The following is an 18,123-nucleotide window of genomic DNA, read 5'->3' as shown; positions in this document are numbered from 1 at the left end:
AACCATGGTACTATATTCTTTCATAGTTTAAAATTTTAGTGTATGGGTAATGCAATCACTGTTTGTCTACATGATAGGTTTTCAAAATAATTTTATTTAGTTGTGCTGCGTGGGCTTCTCACTGTGGTGGCTCCTCTTGTTTCAGAGCACAGGCTCTAGGGCTCACTGAGTCGTGGCTCCCAGGCTCTAGAGCACAAGTTCAATAGTTGTGGCACACGGACTTAGTTCCTCTGTGGCACGTGGGATCTTCCCGGACCAGGAATCAAATCTGCATCTCCTGGGATTCTATACCACCGAGGCACCAGGGAAACCCTATATGATAGTTTTAATACAAATTAGAAAAGGGCCCTGCCCGCCACCGAGGGAAACACAGACTCACAGCTGCATAGTTTAGAGGGCAATTGGCACTTCTGATCAAGGAAATAGGTTTCCTTCCTTCAGGTAATGACAGCCCTTGCAAGCACACCTGCTTTGGATATAAGTTCTATTGACCTCCTCAGCGACGCATCTCCTTATTGTGCACAGACTTTACAACTACAAAGGGTTTAAAAAAATGTGTATTTTATTTTTATCAGTTAAGTCTTATAAGAACTCTACACAGATATTCCCTGTTCCCTTCTCCATTCTGCTCTGTGTTCAGGAAGGCTGACCTTTATGGGCTCCATTCATGGCTTCCTTGCCTTCTGGCTTCCAGTTAGCTTCATCCAATGGGAGGTTACCAGCCAGAAGTCTAGAGGAAGGAGAAGAAGAGTAAGGCTGGGGTATTTTCTCCCCTGTCTGCCTACCTATTGAGCCGGCAGCTTGGGTCCTCTCCTAAGGTCTCAGCTTCTCAGACAGCCCTGTTCCAAAGCTTCAGAGAGAATTCTGCCTCCAGGTTCTGGTGGCTACTTCTCGTAGCCCTTTTAGTCTGGAAGGGATGCAAATCTCCCTTCTGTTGTTAGTCTTGAGATGCTTCATCATCCCGTGGTCACTCCCTAACTCTGCCTACACTTCTGTAAATAGTCCCTGAATTAAACTCGCCTCAAGTTCCCTGTATGAGCAAGCCATCTGTTTCTTGCCAGGACCCTGACTGATACACAGTGGAAACAAACTTTGACTATTTTAAGTGAAAATGGAAATTGGGGAAAGCATGTTAGGAGTCACAGAAAGGCAGGGAGGTGGAAGACCAGGGTTGGAGAACAAGCAGGAACCCAGGGATCTCTGGAAAGCTGAAGAGCAGAAATGACACTGAAGACATCCAGTGGGAGGCGCCTAGGCCACCCACTGCCACTGCCTGTATGCCTACCAAGTGTCCCTGTGTCCTTCAGCCGCCACCTCAAGGAGAAGGCCCGCCCGCCTGAGTCTACATAATACATCCCCATGTTGAGCTGGGCAGTGGAAAGTGGGCATGAGGCCCCTTTGGCTATTGCGATAGGAAATGGACACCACTACCCACCAAGACCACACCCAACAGTTGAATCCTTTAAAACAAGAAATCAGGAGATGCTAATAGGAAGTACCACCCCCCAAACAAGGACAAACATAACTATAAAAATTAATAAAATAGCGTGAAACTTCCTTAACAATACAAGCATCTAAAGCAACTTTTCCCAAAAAATGAAGGTTCATGCAGAGGCAGGCACTTCTTAACAAAGTCCCTCAGCAGGGAAGGACAATATCTAAAGTTCTTACACATGAAAAATCTTTACAAGGTTTTAACCTGGGTGAGATATAAAGTTGACTGTTTCATCTTAACAGGGTGTCCACATTGTCTGTTTCTTAGAACCATCCATTCAGTGGATTGTCTGCCCAAAAACCAGCCATTCAAGAACCAGGAGGTTCTTGAACTTATTGGTGGGAATTAATTGATTATATCAACTTGGGGCTAGAAATCGGCCCCAACAATTTAAAACAATAATCTGTAAGTTTCTTAAAGGTAATTCTTCATCTCTATCAGCATTATTGAAAATGTAACAATAAAGAATATAGGTTTACTGTGGACTCAAAACAAACAGCTTATTGAAGAAATTGAAAGATAATACTATTCTATTTGTTGACTGTTGTAGTTATAGTTCACACAATTACTAAGTCTAGCACAAAATTTAGACTATTTACATTTATAGTCCTTTGGAACTGCATTTTATCTCATCTTCAAAATTAACTTACTTCACAAAGACAGAGCTGAACAGTTATAAATTTCAACATGCATTTTACTCATCATGAAAGAAAGAGCAATACATATCCATAATTGTCCCCCAGAGGTTTCTTGATATAGTTACTGTTATCAGTAAGAGGAAATTATTTGTCTTCAAAATAAAATTACATCAACACGATGCCTATAATTTTTAATTGAGAATATGTATTCTGTTAAATTAGGTTTGTCGGTTGTATATATAGACATTTTTATTTTCAAAATATTAATTTACTGGATAAATGTGGAGTAAACAGAACACTGTCCAGGCCAACTAGAAGATTTCCAGAGCTGCCAGTGAGATGATTTTGTTTAGCATGACATGTGATAAAAAATGGAGATGTGCTTTTTATGATACAATGGGCATTTAAGATTTTAATTCAAGATGTAACTTGTTTCCTATGCTCATAGGTCTTACATGCTTTTGTGTAGATGATATACATATAAAAAAACAGTAAAAAGTAGAAAAGATCTACAGTTTTTATGTCTGTGATTATGTTGTCAATCCAATACTCCTATAACATGTTATCTTATAAAGCAAATATGAATGCTACTGCTCTAAACATGTACAAATTTAATGGCCTATAATACTAGTTGCCTGGTGGAGACAAGGAAGAAAGGAGACCGAGCCCTTCTTTTCAAGGGCGTGATAATATCTACAGATCTTTCCCTTCCAATCTGAAGAATGTGCATCTTTCCCTAACACAGCCTTTGCTGCTTAAAGCCAATGAGCAGATCTTTCCAAATAAATTGGTAGGCTGTCAGCTGTTTTAATAAGCAATATCTGCAGAATCAAATCACTAGGTATGATGCAGTGATTAATGTGGCTTGGTATCCTGGATACCTGGAAATCCATGGCCAAGAAGAAGCTATTGCCTTTCACTGGCTTCTCACAGTCTGTACTGCCCATCTCTAGACTAGGATATAGAAAAGAGGCTGGTCCACTCAGCCTCCTGCCTTCTCTGACTGCACGTGCTCCCTGCAAATAAATGGAAATGGGGCCACAATTCTCCTGTGTCAGGACACGGTCAGCATAAGTGGGAATACCAACTGGCAGGCATGTAACATCTAGTTGGTTCCTAGTCCCGCGCTCCTTTCTCTGCTGGATCAGGCGGCAGTTGACAGAAAAAGGAATATCCTGAGAGTTCATTTGCCATTTGCAGGTCAGGGAACACGACTGGACTAGGAGAATGGCCTACTGCTGCTTTAGAGGGTATTTCATAGGCATTTTGAGGATGTTGATTTTCTATGAAGGAAAAGTTCTGATTTCTGGACTACAGTGTATCAAAAAGTTATTGCCAAATCCAGTATGGACCTGTCGTTTCCAAGTTTGGGGGAGGGAGGAAGGGCTATATATTATGTGATGGTAGGTCTCATCTGTTTTATTTACCTTACCTCTCGATATATGGCAGCCATTAAATAAATATCTTTTAAATAAATGAGCAGTAGAATTTTTTATGGCAGTGGCAGACAAATTCATTTTTAAGAATTTTTCTGGGTTTTTGTGGTTAACAACCTAAAGGAAGACAGTAGAGAGTGATTCTTTTAAATGCAGCTAAATTTTGCTTCAGTAAAACCATAATATGAAAATCTGAGTTCACAAAGCAAAAGGAGATTATACGCTTCACAATTACATGGATATATGCTTTAATGCAGGGGGGGCTTCCTAAATGCTGGCTTTTAGTGTGGTGTTCACGCTGGTGTTTTCTCAGGTTCACACTGAAAGAAGAAAAATCACCTCAATGAATTGTTCTAAAGAACAAACTTCATTCAGAAACTGACCTTCCTCCATTTCTGTGGTTAAAATACTTTAAAAAGCAAAATAAAATAATGAAGCTAGTCTATACTCCCGGTTATTTATTTTCTTTTAATGCTCTTTTGTTGTTGCTATTTTACTGGCTAAGTCGTGCACAACTCTTTTGTGACATGATGGATTGTAGCCCGCCAGGCTCCTCTGTCCTTGGGATTTCCTGGGCAAGAATACTGAAGTGGGTTGCCACTTCCTTCTCTGGAGGATTTTCCCAGCCCATGGATAAAAGTGGCATCTCCTGTGATTCCTGCATTGGCAGGGGGATTTATTTTACCACTGAGCCACCTCGGAAGTCCTTTAATGCTCTTACTTGCCAAATACACTTGTCAACCCTACACTGGTTCTCTAGTGTTTTAAAAAACTACTTCATTGGTTTCTGAAATCCAAGTAAGGTTCATTTTGTAAAAACATACAGCATTCTTAAAGAAACCTACATATTGAATAAAGGAAGACAGTATAAGCTGGGCCTTAATTACCAAAGACAGTAGCAGCCAACAGGTTTTGAGTGACTACTCTGTGCTGAGCACTGCTTTCAGGGTTTTAAAAAATGTATTTATCATCTAAATTTGAGTAGCCCAAGGAAGAAACATTGTTTTTTATCTCCATTTCACAGATAAGGAACTCTAGACAAACAGCCTAGCCCTTGCCCCCAAAGACACAAAATACATCCAGTAAAAGAGTAGAAGGGCTTCCCAGATGGTTCAGTGCAAAAAGAATCCTACAGTGCAGGAGAAGTGGGTTTGATCCCTGGGTCAGGAAGATCCCCTGGAGGAGGGCATGGCAACCTACTCCAGTATTTTCACCTGGAGAATCCCTTGGACAGAGCAGTCTTCTTACATCACAAAGAAACTGAGCCATGTGACACTGCAACCAATACAAAAACATTGGTTGTTAATATAGTCTAACAATTATGGAAATGAAGGTTCAATCAGCACACAGATTATAAACTCCTATCCAAGACTCATAGTAACTTACATTTAAATCAGAGTCCCTCCCATTGTTAGCTTATCAGCAAAATTCTTGACCTATTTTTAGCTTCAGTATTTACACAGATATTGCTTCAAGCAACATCCTTGTTTCTTAAGCTCTGTTTTATTAGCAAATACCAGAAAACAAAACAAGAAAATGTTTTGAGTAGGGCATTTCAACCAAGTAAGGGGTGAAAGCACAACACTGGTGAATCTAGTTATCAGGATTAAGTTAATTTAGGGAAAATCCAACCTTACAGTGAACAAATCAAAAAGGTATATTCCAGTTCATTTATCAAAAAATAGAAAATAAAACCCCCCAGCTTCCAAATATTTAAAAAGAATTACACTTCAGCTTAAAAGAAGGCATTAAGAATAAAATTTAAAAGTATTAACATTCTATTAATATTCATTCCAACAATAGGTTCTTACTTAAAAATGATATCACAAACTTTAGTGGGAACTCACATATTCCTCTGCAGTCAGAAATCCAACTATAACAATACAAAGAGGTAAATTAGGGTGTAAAATTCATAATGAAAAGCAAAACTGATGAATCAAACTAGACTTTTTGAATGCAATGCCAAACTTTTATTCCCCCAAATTATCAGCAGACTGAAAAGAAAGACAAAAATTTTGGCTTTCAAAATGTATCATACTCTTAAAATGACTTGGCAGGTTAAGGTTAGGTTTCCATTATTCTATTTTCTATTTAACACCATTTACCAAAATATTGCACTGAGTTAAGGGAGTTGTTATTTCAAAGGCAACGAAACACAAATTTTAATACTAGTAAGTTCTAGGTCTCTCAGACAATAGTGAATCAGTTTAAGGAAATTTTATGGATTTCCACCCCTCAATCTTGACAGCTGGAGTGTGCACATCCAATCCGAATACCTTGTTAGGCACACAGGACTCTACTTTCTGACACTGCATATATTAATAACTCCTGCACAAACTCTTCTTTCAACTTTCTGGCTTCTGGTCAAGTATCCATCCCTAGTCCACCTGCCCTAGAAAAACACAGGAACCAGTTTCAGGACGTGGTTCTCCACCTAGCACCCTACGCTCCACCCCGAGACTACCCTCCTCTCGCTCTAGCCCAGCCCAGCCAGGCGGAGCCGAGCACTGCCTACTACAGTCCGGCTCCGGCTCTCGGAACTTCCCCTGCCCACTCCGTCCACGTGAACAAGACCCCGCCCCCTAGCCCGGCGCTCCACCAATCAGCAGCCCCCTCACCCAGGATCCGGTCTCCAACGCTCCTCTTTCAAAAAGTCAGCTCACTCCTCCCGCCTCAGTCCCGCCCCTTTCCTACCTCTCCGCCCCGCTGGCCCACCTTCCCAAATCCCCGTTCCCTTCCTCCTCTCCCGTTGCCCCCTCCCGCTCGCAGGCTTCGCCCCGCCCCACCCGGGAAAGCGCGCTCGCCCTCTTCTCGCGAGATTTGAGCGTCCCCCTCCTCCTGCCGCGGCCGCCCGCCTCCCCCTCCTGTCCTCCCCCCCTCCCCCCAATCTCTCCACTCTCCGGCTCTCCTCCCTCCCTCCTCCCCCCTCCACCCTCTGGGCCGGATCTCGTCTCGCTGAGGCGGAGGAGGAGAAGGAGGAGGAGGAGGACGTTCGGCCTGCGCAGTGAGATGTTTGTCCGTCGCCGCCGCCGCCGCCATCGCGGAGGAGCGCGATAAAGGGAGCCGAGCCGGGCGTGAGGGGGACCCAGCGGAGCCGCCGCGCCAGCGCAGTCCCCCAGCCGAGCCCGAGCCGCCGGAGACCGAGCCGCCGCTGCCCCCGCCGCGGCCGCCCAGGGGCCGGCCAGCTCCCCAGCCCAGCCCGGGGGCCGCGCCGCCGCCGCCGCCCCCAGCGTCGCCCCTCGCCTGCCCGCCCGCCTTAAATGTGACACCGGCGCCTCGGAGTGCGACCTGAAGCCGCCGCCGGGGAGGGGACGAGCACCATGTCGAATCTGAGCAAAGGCACGGGCAGCCGGAAGGACACCAAGATGCGGATCCGGGCCTTTCCGGTGAGTCTCTTCTCGGCGCCTGGGACCCCGGGTCGGGGGGCCCGGCCGACAGCCGCACGCGAGGCCCGGGCTGAACTCCCCCCCAACAGGCCGCAGGCCCGGCCTCCCATCCCCCACGCCGCTGGCCGCGGGGCGCGAGCCTTCCCGGCAACGGGGCGGCGCGGGGCCCCGGCGCGGCCGCCCTCCGGGGCCGTTCCCCGCGCCCCCGGCGTCCGAGGCCGGCGCCGCGCCCCCGCCCAGGAGCTGCGCCTCCGGTCGCCCCGCGGGCGTCGGCTGCGGCCGGGGCCCCTCGGCCGGTCCCGGCACCTCGCCGCGCTCCTGGGGTGTAGGCCCAACCCCTAGCACCCCGCTTCTGCTCGGTCCCCGGGACTCCCAGCCCTGCAGGGACGGGGATCGTCTACGTCCTCCTGGTGTGGGGCGTGTGTGTAACTTTTCACGTGAGGTTTCGCAGCAGTTGAAAAAAAATCACCATGCCTAAAGGATGGCCTGCTAAAAGATGCCGGGGACGGACCTCTCCCGATCTTCCCCTCCCCAGGAAGGGCTCCGCCGTCCACCTACCCTCTACGCGGTGACAGACGTTCCGCGTAATGCTCTGTAGTAATACACTAACAACGTCGGTGTGTTTACAGAATCTTTCATCCGCAACCTTCCAATGCACTTTACAAACTCTCCTGTGCAGGAATGGCCTAGCCACTCAAGGGGAAGTAAGACAAAACAAATGAGACGATTGGTTCTTCATTTCCTAGCCACGGAAGCCCAAAAGAATAAGTAGTCACCACCGTGAGTTGCTTTACTCTAGGTTTTAGTGACAGCAAAAGTATTTTTGTTTAGAAACTTTTTTGGCCTTAAATTAAGTCATACCCCTGCGGTGTTTAGTATTATATGGTATAACTTTGGATGTCGTATCTGAATCAGATAGCCAGTGGCAAGCAATTAGAGTGTACTCTTGGGACAGAGAAACTGGACATACTTGCTCATGTCGCTTCTGTAACAGGTAGACGTCAAGGTGGACAAACTAGCAATTGAATAGAAGATTTTAAACCAGGAAAACTATAGAGAAGAAGCTGTGGTTTCCTGTCTTAGAATCACAAGCACGTTATATTGAGTGGTGGGGGGCGGTGAAGAGGGTTTGTATTCACTTCTTAAAGCATGCTTTTTCTAAAGTACAGTTTGCACTTTAGAGGAAAAATTAATGTAATTGTCCTAGTTGAGTAAGAAACCGACCTAGAGAACTTGAGGACCTCCCTGAATTCTTAAAATTTAGAAGGAAAAAATACACCTGATGCAGAATTCCCAGATGGTAATAAAAATGTTAATACCTATGTGAAGACTTCGGACTTTATGTAAATAAAGATAGGATATAATCAGGAGAATTAGATGTTTTAATGCACATTAAAGGGATTTTGAATTTCTGAAGTTTTTTCCCTAAGTAATCGTGAGAAAGTACAAAGAAAGTAACAAGTGTTGACAGAAGAGCGCTAATGAAGTTCACTTGCACGTTTTCCTTTATAATGATAAACAGTGAACTGGGTTTATGAATTTGTGAGTAGTGATAGTTTTCCTACTGAATCAGTTCCTATTAAATAAGCAGAATCTAGAATTATTCAGAATTTCAAATAGTTTTATACATTTTTAAGAGAAGTTTGCTATTCTTGAAGTCTGACTTCTAATACAGATTATTGTTAAAAGGTGGAATAGCTCACATTTGACATCAACTCACTGTTGTGGATATTCTGATTAATCAGCTTTATCTTTATCTATGTGTAATCAACTCTTTGATCTCTTGGTTTGCCTGTCCCTACCTGTTCTTCCACTCCTTCATTCATTTAGGAAATATTGAGGACTGTGTGCCAGGTACTGTTCTGGGGTCTTGGGATGTATCAGTATAGCTTCAGAGAACAATATCCCTCCTTTCCGGATCTTGTATTGTTGGGAAGAAGCTGTGGGAGAGAATTTTGTTCTTTTAGCTAAAGAGTATCAGAGTATGTGACAGGTTACCACACAGCACTGAAGCTGACTTTTTTTTTCAGGCGCATTATGATCATGAACTAATTCAGACCTTTTCTTATCTGTAATTTGTTGCCCTCTTAAGTTTCTCTAAAATCCTTAAATGAAGTTTGCAAGTAGCTAGTGTTTGATATTCAGTACTTAGTATCTGCTAATTTTTAAAAATGTCTGAGAGTTTTAAATTTTCTCATGGGTATTAACATCACTCATGAGTAGTTCCTACAGTGAGAACCATTGCATTTTTTAAATATATAAATTTAAAAATCATAGTTCTTTGAACTTTCATTAAGGATGGCTACATAAAACCTCAGTGGTGTGATTTCAGTGATTTATTTGGTAAATGAATACTTAGAGTTTCAGAATTTTTTTTCCTTCCAGGTTAGCAGTCATTTACCTAACTGTAGTCTGCATGGATTGCAAGTCAGAAGTAATAAATGCCTGTTATTCCATGAAGAAAATATTTTGTGTGTATTCATGTGTGCACACTTAAAACTACTGTATTTTACCATTTGAGATAAACAACTACTCTAAGGGAAATCATAGTGTAAGCAGAGGCCTCAAATACTCCTTTCAGAGTGTTTTATAAAACTGATCTGTGAAAAAGTATAAAAATATGTTTGAAGATTGTTTTGTTATCTTTACAAAATAGTAAGTGATGGTACAGGATATTTTGTAAATGTGTAAACCTACCCCAGCTGTAGTCTCATCAGTAAAATCAGGTTCTGAGAAGTTGGTTCTTTTTAAGACAGAAAACAATGAAGAGCTTTTTGTATGTAACAGATTGATGATGGAGGAAATATTTTATTCCAGTTTGTAAACTTTGCTGCAGTGAACAAAATATATAGCATCTCACATCTTTTGGAGTTTTTTGGTACCCACAGTGACAGCAAGGGACACAAAACTTTTTTAAGAAAGGAAGCTGTAGTTGTGAAACTCCTGGAAACTCTGTGGCTTTGGACCAAAGAATGCTGTCCCAAGAAGTTCCTGCCCTTATCTCTTTGCTGTTGCCATGTGTCTCACTCCTGTGCTTCAGTTTCACTCTGTAGGATTAGTTGCTGTCAGGTGAACTTTTTGTTCTTACCTTTGTAATAGTCATTCCTCACCGTCTGTACTGTAGTTGGGTAGTTTGTCTGCATGGGCTTGAAAAGCTTGGTTGTATTGGAGGGGGGGGGATATGGTTGAATGGGAATACTGGTCTCTCCTCTGACTTGCCTTATTTGACTTAGACTTCAGAGTTTAGGAGACAAATTGTGAAAGTGATTTTCATTAGAACATTTTCTGAAAATGGTTTCACTTACTGGTTTATAGAAGCATCCCCAGTCATGATAAGGAATATCTGGCTGTGATGTGCATGCAATAATTCTAGATGAGCACCACCTGTGTGGCGTGGACAATTAGAGAAGTTATTGTTAAATGGAACCCACAGAATGACTGACACTCGTTTGTTATGTTCTTAAATACTTAAGAGCACAAGGATTTAAGGACAAGAGGGAAAGTTAATGTTTTTGTTTCTCTTAGCTCTAGTGTTATTTGTTAGATTTAAGGGAACAGCTTTAATGTTCAAAATAGGTTTCTTTTATTTAGAGTAAGTAGCTAAGGCAATGGCAACTCACTCCAGTACTCTTGCCTGGCAAATCCCATGGACGGAGGAGCCTGGTAGGCTGCAGTCCATGGGGTCGCTAGGAGTCGGACACGACTGAGCGACTTCATTTTCACTTTTCACTTTTACGCACTGGAGAAGGAAATGGCAACCCACTCCAGTGTTCTTGCCAAGAGAATCCCAGGGACGGTGGAGCCTGGTGGGCTGCCGTCTCTGGGGTCGCACAGAGTCGGACACGACTGAAGTGACTTAGCAGCAGCAGCAGCAGCAGCAGCTGTTGCCTAAACTACCTGGACTGTACATACAGAGAGATTGAATAAGAGTTTTGCAAATCACACAGGGCGTGGAATTAACCTCTAAGCTTGGTTTGTTTTTTATTCTTTAGTATTTTCTTATAGGGATGTTATGGAGATCAGCATTCGTTAAAGTATTGCTTTCACTTAGACTGATTTTTTTTGTATTTACTGGTTTCAAGACAGCCAGCTGTGTTATAGTTAGTACCTCACAGGCTTTAGAAGCTTAAAAATAAAAAAGATACAGTAGTTATAAAGTGTCTATTTTGTATTGTCTTAGAAAGCAATTCTGAGGAGCCAAGAAAATTATTACTACCAAATTATTAGTACTAAAGTTACTGAATTTGAAACAGTTTTAATAGTATAGAGTATAATGTGAGAATTTGACTTGTTAAATAATACAGTAGTCACACGATAAGTTCATTCAAACGAAAAAGAGAAAGTTTCATTCATTAAATGTAGCTAGGTAATAATAGTGTTTTCTCTATTTCAACAAGATTATAATTAAGGATAGAAAAAATAGTGTATCTTCCCATTGTGTTATAAATTGGGAGACCTCAGAGATAATTTTTTGCTGTTATTCGGAAAAAAATTATCTGTTAATCTTAACAGCAAAAAATTTTGCTGTTAATCTTGGTGTTAGCAGTTTTGCTAGATTTTTATAAAAGTTATTGGACAGTTTTAAGTTTTAAATAATGGAACTTTCTTAATAGTTCCTGTTTATCATTATAAAGTCAACAAAAAAAGGTGCTACTAGTAAGAAATCACTGAGCTAAATCATGAATTACAGTTAATGTCTATAAGTATATTGTGAAAATTATTCAGTTGTAGTCTAGCAAAGCTATGAATTCATTTTAGTAGCTTTTCTAGTTATAAAAGTGATGCATATTCATGATAGCTTAATAAGGATCTGAACATCTAAGTAAGGTAATAATCACCTGTAACCCTGCCACTTGGAAGTAAGCCATATTAACAGTTTGATGTGTTTCCTTATAATCTTTCATACATGTATAAGCACACAGTAAAATTGAGGTACCATCTTTTTATATACTGTCTTTTAAAAAATATAGTATCTTACTATACATTTATTTCCATGTTAAGTATATCAAAAACATGATTTTGAATCACTACCTAATACTCTGCAGTACTTTGGCTTATCCATTTCCTTGCTGACAGGTTTAATTGATTCCAGTGAATACATGCTTTCTCTATTACAAACAATGCAACTGTGATTATTTAGGAGCTTCCCTGGTGGTTCAGACAGTAAAGAATCTGCCTGCAATGCAGGAGACCTGGGTTAAATCCCTGGGTAGGGAAGATCCCTGGAGAAGGAAATGGCTCTCTACTCCAGTATTCCTAGCCTGGAGAATTCCATGCACAAAGGAGCCTGGCAGGTTATACCGTCCATGGGGTTGCAAAGAGTTGGACACGACTGAGGGACTAAACAGATTCACTTTTTCACTTAAGATTATGGAGTTACTGGATTCAACATAACTGATACACTGACCAACCACATTGACCTCCAGAAAGGTAGGAATAATAATAGTTCCACTTGCAGAATGCTTATAATGTGCCACACACTGCTCTCTGTGCTTTGCATGTGTAAACTAATTTAATTTGCATAACTCTATAGGATTCTATCATCATCTTTTTTACAAAAGAGGTCTTGAGACGTTAAGTAATTTGCTTAAGGTCACTTTGCTTGGAAGTAGCAGAACCTAAGGTTCTTTTTAACCTAGGCAGTCTGGCTCTAAAGTGAATGCTTTAGGAATTAATTATATCTCTCAAGGTTGTACTTCTACCCTGTAACAGTGTCTTAGATAAGATATCTTTAATTTCATAGGTGAAAAAATAGTACTTGAATGTTTTAATTTGTATTTCTTTGCCTCCTTAAAAGAGTAAAACTATGGGTAGTCTGTAGGGAATTTTCATGTAGTTTTACATTAGAGTATTCAGCATAGATTTTAGAAACCGGACTAAAAAGTAAAGAGACTAGAGAGCATAATAGCTAAGAGTGTGGGCTCATACACTATCAGAGTTTGAATGTCAGCTCTACCTTTTTCTAGTTGTGTTATCTTTAACAAGTTACTTAACCACTTCTAACCTCAGTTTTCTCCTCTGTAAAATGAGATTGTAGGACTTTACATGGCTGTTGTGAGATAGAGAGTCAAGCATTAGAACAGGACCTAACACACAGTGAACAATTGTTATACCAATATTTAGTCATGATTCTGCCACAGTTTTGGAGAAGGGAATGGCACCCACTTCGGTATTCTTGCCTGGAAAATTCCATGGACAGAGGAACCTGGTGGACTCCCATCCATGGGATCACCAGGGTTGAACACAACTAGGCGACTGACCACTCATGCCACAATTTATATGTTAAATTGAAGGTTAGTTTTGCAGGTAATTTTATTTGCTATACTGTTATTCTAGTGATGCTGCCAGTTTTGGGTACTTACATTTTTAGAACTTACAGTTTGAGAAGCTTGCTGCTGCTGCTAAGTCACTTCAGTCGTGTCCGACTCTGTGTGACCCTATAGGTGGCAGCCCACTAGGCTCCCCCATCCCTGGGATTCTCCAGGCAAGAACACTGGAGTGGGTTGCCATTTACAGATTCAATCTGTGGACCACATTAAGAAATCAGTCTCAAAGTATATGGGTTTGATACTGCTGGGGTGTTTCCAAAGAATGCCACTGGCTCTTGTAGGGTAGGGGTAGATTCAAAAGAGAAAATACAATAGTGATAGTTACTCATTGGGGTAAGTGTATAACCTTTCTGCAATAACTTTATTGAAGGAGTAAACACTTACTTGGTGTGTACATTCTAATATACATTAAAGTAAGTGTTAGTTGCTCAGTTGTGTCCCAACTGTTTGGGACCCCTTAGACTGTAGCCCCTCAGGCTCCTCTGTCCATGGGATTCTCCAGGCAAGCCGGCTGCCATTTCCTATTCCAGATACGTACATTAAGTGTTTATCTAAAAGTACATTTTGTTTTTATTTCCTTCCTTCTTTTCTTCCACCCTCTTTTTTTTTGTTTCATTCATGAACTAGGTTGTGGTTCCTGCCCGAAGTTTATACCAGATCCCCTTTTCAATCTTGAAGTGTGGGACACAGTGTGGATGGTTAGTGAATGATTGATTAAATGAGAAACTAGTCCTTGAAGCCAAACCGCAGGAATCGATGACTTAGCTAAGTCGATTCTGGGAGTATTCCAAAATACTTGAACTCTTTTTCAGCTGTAAGTGAAGCCTTAATTTGTAGGTCATTAATGATCATGTGGCACTTTTCCTTAAAGGTTAGTTAGCCTAGTCTCCTAAAACAGTGACTTGAAAGTAAAGATGTAGGTGTGTATTGGCAATTACTTTGGATTACGTGTCAGAAGACTTACTTGCTAGCCTAGTCTTTTATGTTCACTAGCTTTCTCTACATTTTACTCCCTCCACCATGACTTCTTCCTCCCAGCCAGTTAACCATGCCCGGTAAGGCCCTTCTTTCACGGCAGATTGACTACCATCTGCCATCTCTACCTGTTCTGGGAATTCTTTACCCTCTTTTCATCTGAAATTTACCTTTGACCTGAGGATACAGGCTTATCTTCTTGAATTGAGGTGTCCTATTTCCTTAGAATCTGTGAATCATTGGGCCCAGATGCTAATGATTGCCGCATCTATCACTCTTGTGGCTTGGGCCCTTCTGTACCATTCTTTGAGTGATTCCTATGACTGTCTCCTAACCTCTTACACATGCTCCCTCAGTCATCGAAGACTTGCATGCGTTCGTCACAGATATTCTCTCTAGTTTAAATTGTAACTTTGTACAGTGCGTGTGGGCAGACATTCATTCGTTTGTTTTAATGTATGTTTATTGTGTGTTCCTGCTGGTACTAAATAGTAATGATGGGACAGATCTGGCCTCTTGTCTATTACTGTGGTCTTCACTCTGTCTTGAAACTTGTTATCCGCTACTTTAGAAATCTTAAAACTTCATACTACATTCTGTCCTAGCTCCTTCATTTATTAGATGTAGGACTTGAGCAAATCACTTAACCTCTGCCTGTTTTCTCTTGTAAGAGAGAAGAAAACAGTAGTACCTACCTCATCAGGTAGTTGTAAGGATAGGGTTAATACATACACAGTTCTTACAAGTGGCACATAATAAACACTATAAATAAATGCAACCTGTTCTTATTGAATTATTCTATCCTACGTGTTGCTTGTTTTCTTCTCACATTAAATGTGCCCTGGGATCTCAAGAAGACCCTTTTTATTCTCCCAGGCTGTGGGGCACCAGTTGCCACTTCTTCCCTGTTGTCTCCCAGGGCAAGGCCAGAAATATCAGCAAAAATCATCTTGAACCATTCCATTCGTCTGTCTCCACTGCTCATATTTTTTAAGACTATTGGGCACTCCTGGAGAAAATTCCAAGATTGTGGTCTCTAACCTTGCTGGACTTTTCAGTGCCTCTGGGCAATTTTTTGTGTCCCTGTGAGCTCCGGCTCACTTTTTCCTGCTTGAACTATTTCAAACTTTAGTCATTGTCCTCAAGCTCTTTGTTGAGAATTCTCTTCTCTCTCTTCTTCAGGAAACTTAACTACCAAAGTTATCTTGTGTAAGTACCTTCAGCTTTGATCTCTTTCAGTTTCATTCATTAACGTGTATCTTTACTTATTCTCAACTCCTTCCCTTGGGTCTCAGAGAAGTAAGATGTTCCTTTTTCTGTCTTCTCTGCCATGGTAACTACCATTCCATCTCCTTTCATAGCCCCATCTTCAGAGAATAGTCAGTATCTCCTTTATTAGAATGTGATTTTCTTTAGAGAAGGCAGCAGGGCTCTTTGTATTGATCTTTGTCAGTGCTTTACAGTAACATCCAACAATACTGAGTGAATGAGCTGACAGACTCTTTCTAGTTTGTTTTCCCATCTTTTAGATGGGCACTATAGCAATCTTTCTCACAGATTAATTGTGAGGAATAAAAGAAATAATATTAGAAAGTGCTTGCTAATAAACAGTAACATCACTGAGACTGCTAAAATCATTTTCTAACCATAAAGTTAGTATTTTCAAGCATAAAAGTAGTGTGTTCATGTAGAGCAGGTATTATCAAATTACAGGGTCTCTGTGCTTAGTCGCTCAGTCGTGTCCAACTCTTTGCCACCCCATGGATGGTAGCCCGCCAGGCTTCTCTGTCCATGGGGATTCTCCAGGCAAGAAGACTGGAGTGGGTTGCCATGCCCTCCTCCAGGGGATCTTTCCAACCGAGGGATCAAACCCAGGTCTCCTGCATTGCAGGCGGATTCTTTACCATCCGAGCCACCAGGGAAGCCCTAGGACCCAGGAAGCCTAAGAGGGGTGGAGTGGGTATCTTCAGAAATCTCCCTCTCTAGCCATTTAGAGCCATTTTTGTATTCTTTGCATAGAAGATTTCATTTTTAAAAGTTCTCTGTTGTTTTGAAATCAGTGAGCAATCCAGCGTTTTTAAAGTTGAGAGTCCTACTTTCCCAAGTTGATACCATTAATGAGAAATCGAGAACAGAGTCTGAAGTTGCTTTAACCACTAATCCAGAGCCTTTTGCTACAAGAAAACATTCCTTCTTTCTTTTTTTAAAGTTGAAAATATAATTAAAATTTGTTAATTTGACTTTCATTTATTTAAGTGAACTTTGAGTAGGGCATGGAGCTGAGTTTGCTCTTTAGATGAGAAAGGTTATGGCTAAGCAAATGAATAAAGACTTCAAGAGATATCTTTTACCTACTTTAAGAAAATACAAGATTCCTTAGAGATGCTTTTCTGTAAAAGCAAGCCATCATTTCTAAGAGGAATGCTTTAACATACTGATTGCAAGTCATTCTTACCTGAAGCAGCTCTTAACTGAGCAATACTTAGCCTCTTCTCTTCTCCCTATCCTCTTGAGAGTAATAATGAAAAACTCTTCCCCCTTTCCTTTTCAGTTTAATAGTATGAGAAGTTGCTTTATAAGATTAATAACTGCATCATGTTGAATGTCTACTTTGTGCTAGGCTCTGATTTAGGCTCTTTGAACTGTAATTATCTCAAATCCTCACAACAGTCTTTAGATGTTACTTCTGAAGGACTGATGTTGAAGCTGAAACTCCAATACTTTGGCCACCTGATGTGAAGAGCTGATTCATTTGAAGACCCTGATGCTGGGAAAGATTGAGGGCGGCAGGAGGAGGGGATGACAGAGGATGAGATGGTTGTATGGCATCACCAACTCAGTGAACGTGAGTTTGGGTGAACTCCGGGAGTTGGTGATGGGACAGGGAGGCCTGCTGTGCTGCGGTCCATGGGGTCGCAAAGAGTCAAACATGACTGAGCAGCTGAACTGAACTGTTTTAAATCTGTCCTGTGGCTCAGAATGAAGTGAAAGTCGCTCAGTCATGTCCAACTCTTTGTGACCCCATGGACTGTAGCCCACCAGGCTTTTCTGTCTATGGGGTTCTTAAGGCAAGAATACTGGACTGGGTTGCCATTTCTAGTAAAATAATGTGTATTACATATACACCTGCAGAAGGGCAGAGCTGGGATTCAGATCCCAGGTGTATCTGACTCAGAAATTCATGTTCTTTCCATTACATCACACTACCTTAATTATATTCAGTCAAAAACTTGCTAGATTCTGAAGAAGGAAATGGCAACCCACTCCAGTATGCTTGCCTAGTAAATCCCATGGACAGAGGAGCCTGGCAGGCTACAGTCCATGGGGTAGCATGGAGTCAGACACAACTTAGCAACTAAACCGCCTTGCAATATGTAATAAAAGTACTGGTTTTTAAAAAAATTTTTCTAGTTTCTGAAATATTTACTTTCCTAACAGGAATATATTGGGAAGTTAATTCTAAGCTTGCCATTTAAATGATTACCCAGGGGTGGATCCAGGACCCCTGAAGCTTATACACTTCAGTACTCTCTTTATAAAAAGAACTTAGAATTAGTTTCCAGGTCTTGGAAGGAGCTTTTGTAAGTTTAAACCTCTCTAGATTCAAAGTGTGTGTACCTCTCAGATACAAGTTTTAAGAACTTTGACTCAATGGAATCCTATGTTCAGTAAAATTTGACTATTTTATATTGCTTAAGGGGATCCTAGTGTGTATTGACTTTAATAAAGCAGTCAAAATAATAGCCTATAAGAAAGATACATTAGTTGACGTATTTCTAAGTTAACACTGCTTAAGTTGAAGATTCATAGGACACATTTTAGACTTTTTTAGACTTTTTTCAGTTATTAGAAATTTATCTTGTT

The 18,123-nt window shown here is 41.4% G+C and overlaps 1 protein-coding gene and 1 long non-coding RNA gene across 3 annotated transcripts in view; one reads left to right on the top strand and one right to left on the bottom strand.

Annotated features, from left to right (window-relative positions):
* Positions 1–544: 544 nt before the first annotated feature.
* LOC138432937 (uncharacterized) lies at positions 545–7,630 on the bottom strand. The gene is made up of 2 exons (XR_011254053.1): positions 7,514–7,630; positions 545–730 (listed from the first exon to the last, which is right to left on the bottom strand). It is a non-coding gene; the product is annotated as an uncharacterized lncRNA (long non-coding RNA).
* CUL3 (cullin 3) overlaps positions 6,275–18,123 on the top strand; it is a 105,340-nt gene continuing 93,491 nt past the window's right edge. Inside the window, exon 1 of one of the 2 annotated variants that reach the window (XM_069574675.1) lies at positions 6,275–6,955. In XM_069574675.1, the coding sequence (XP_069430776.1) occupies positions 6,890–6,955 (66 nt within the window). In that variant the 5' untranslated portion in view covers positions 6,275–6,889. The remainder of the gene's footprint in view (positions 6,956–18,123) is intronic. The other variant, XM_069574676.1, reaches the window with a different exon arrangement.

This window comes from Ovis canadensis, chromosome 2 (assembly GCF_042477335.2).
Source record: "Ovis canadensis isolate MfBH-ARS-UI-01 breed Bighorn chromosome 2, ARS-UI_OviCan_v2, whole genome shotgun sequence".
Taxonomy (NCBI): domain Eukaryota; kingdom Metazoa; phylum Chordata; class Mammalia; order Artiodactyla; family Bovidae; genus Ovis; species Ovis canadensis.
The sequence above is the reverse complement of the archived record's forward strand: the minus strand, read 5'-3'. Positions and strand labels throughout refer to the sequence as shown.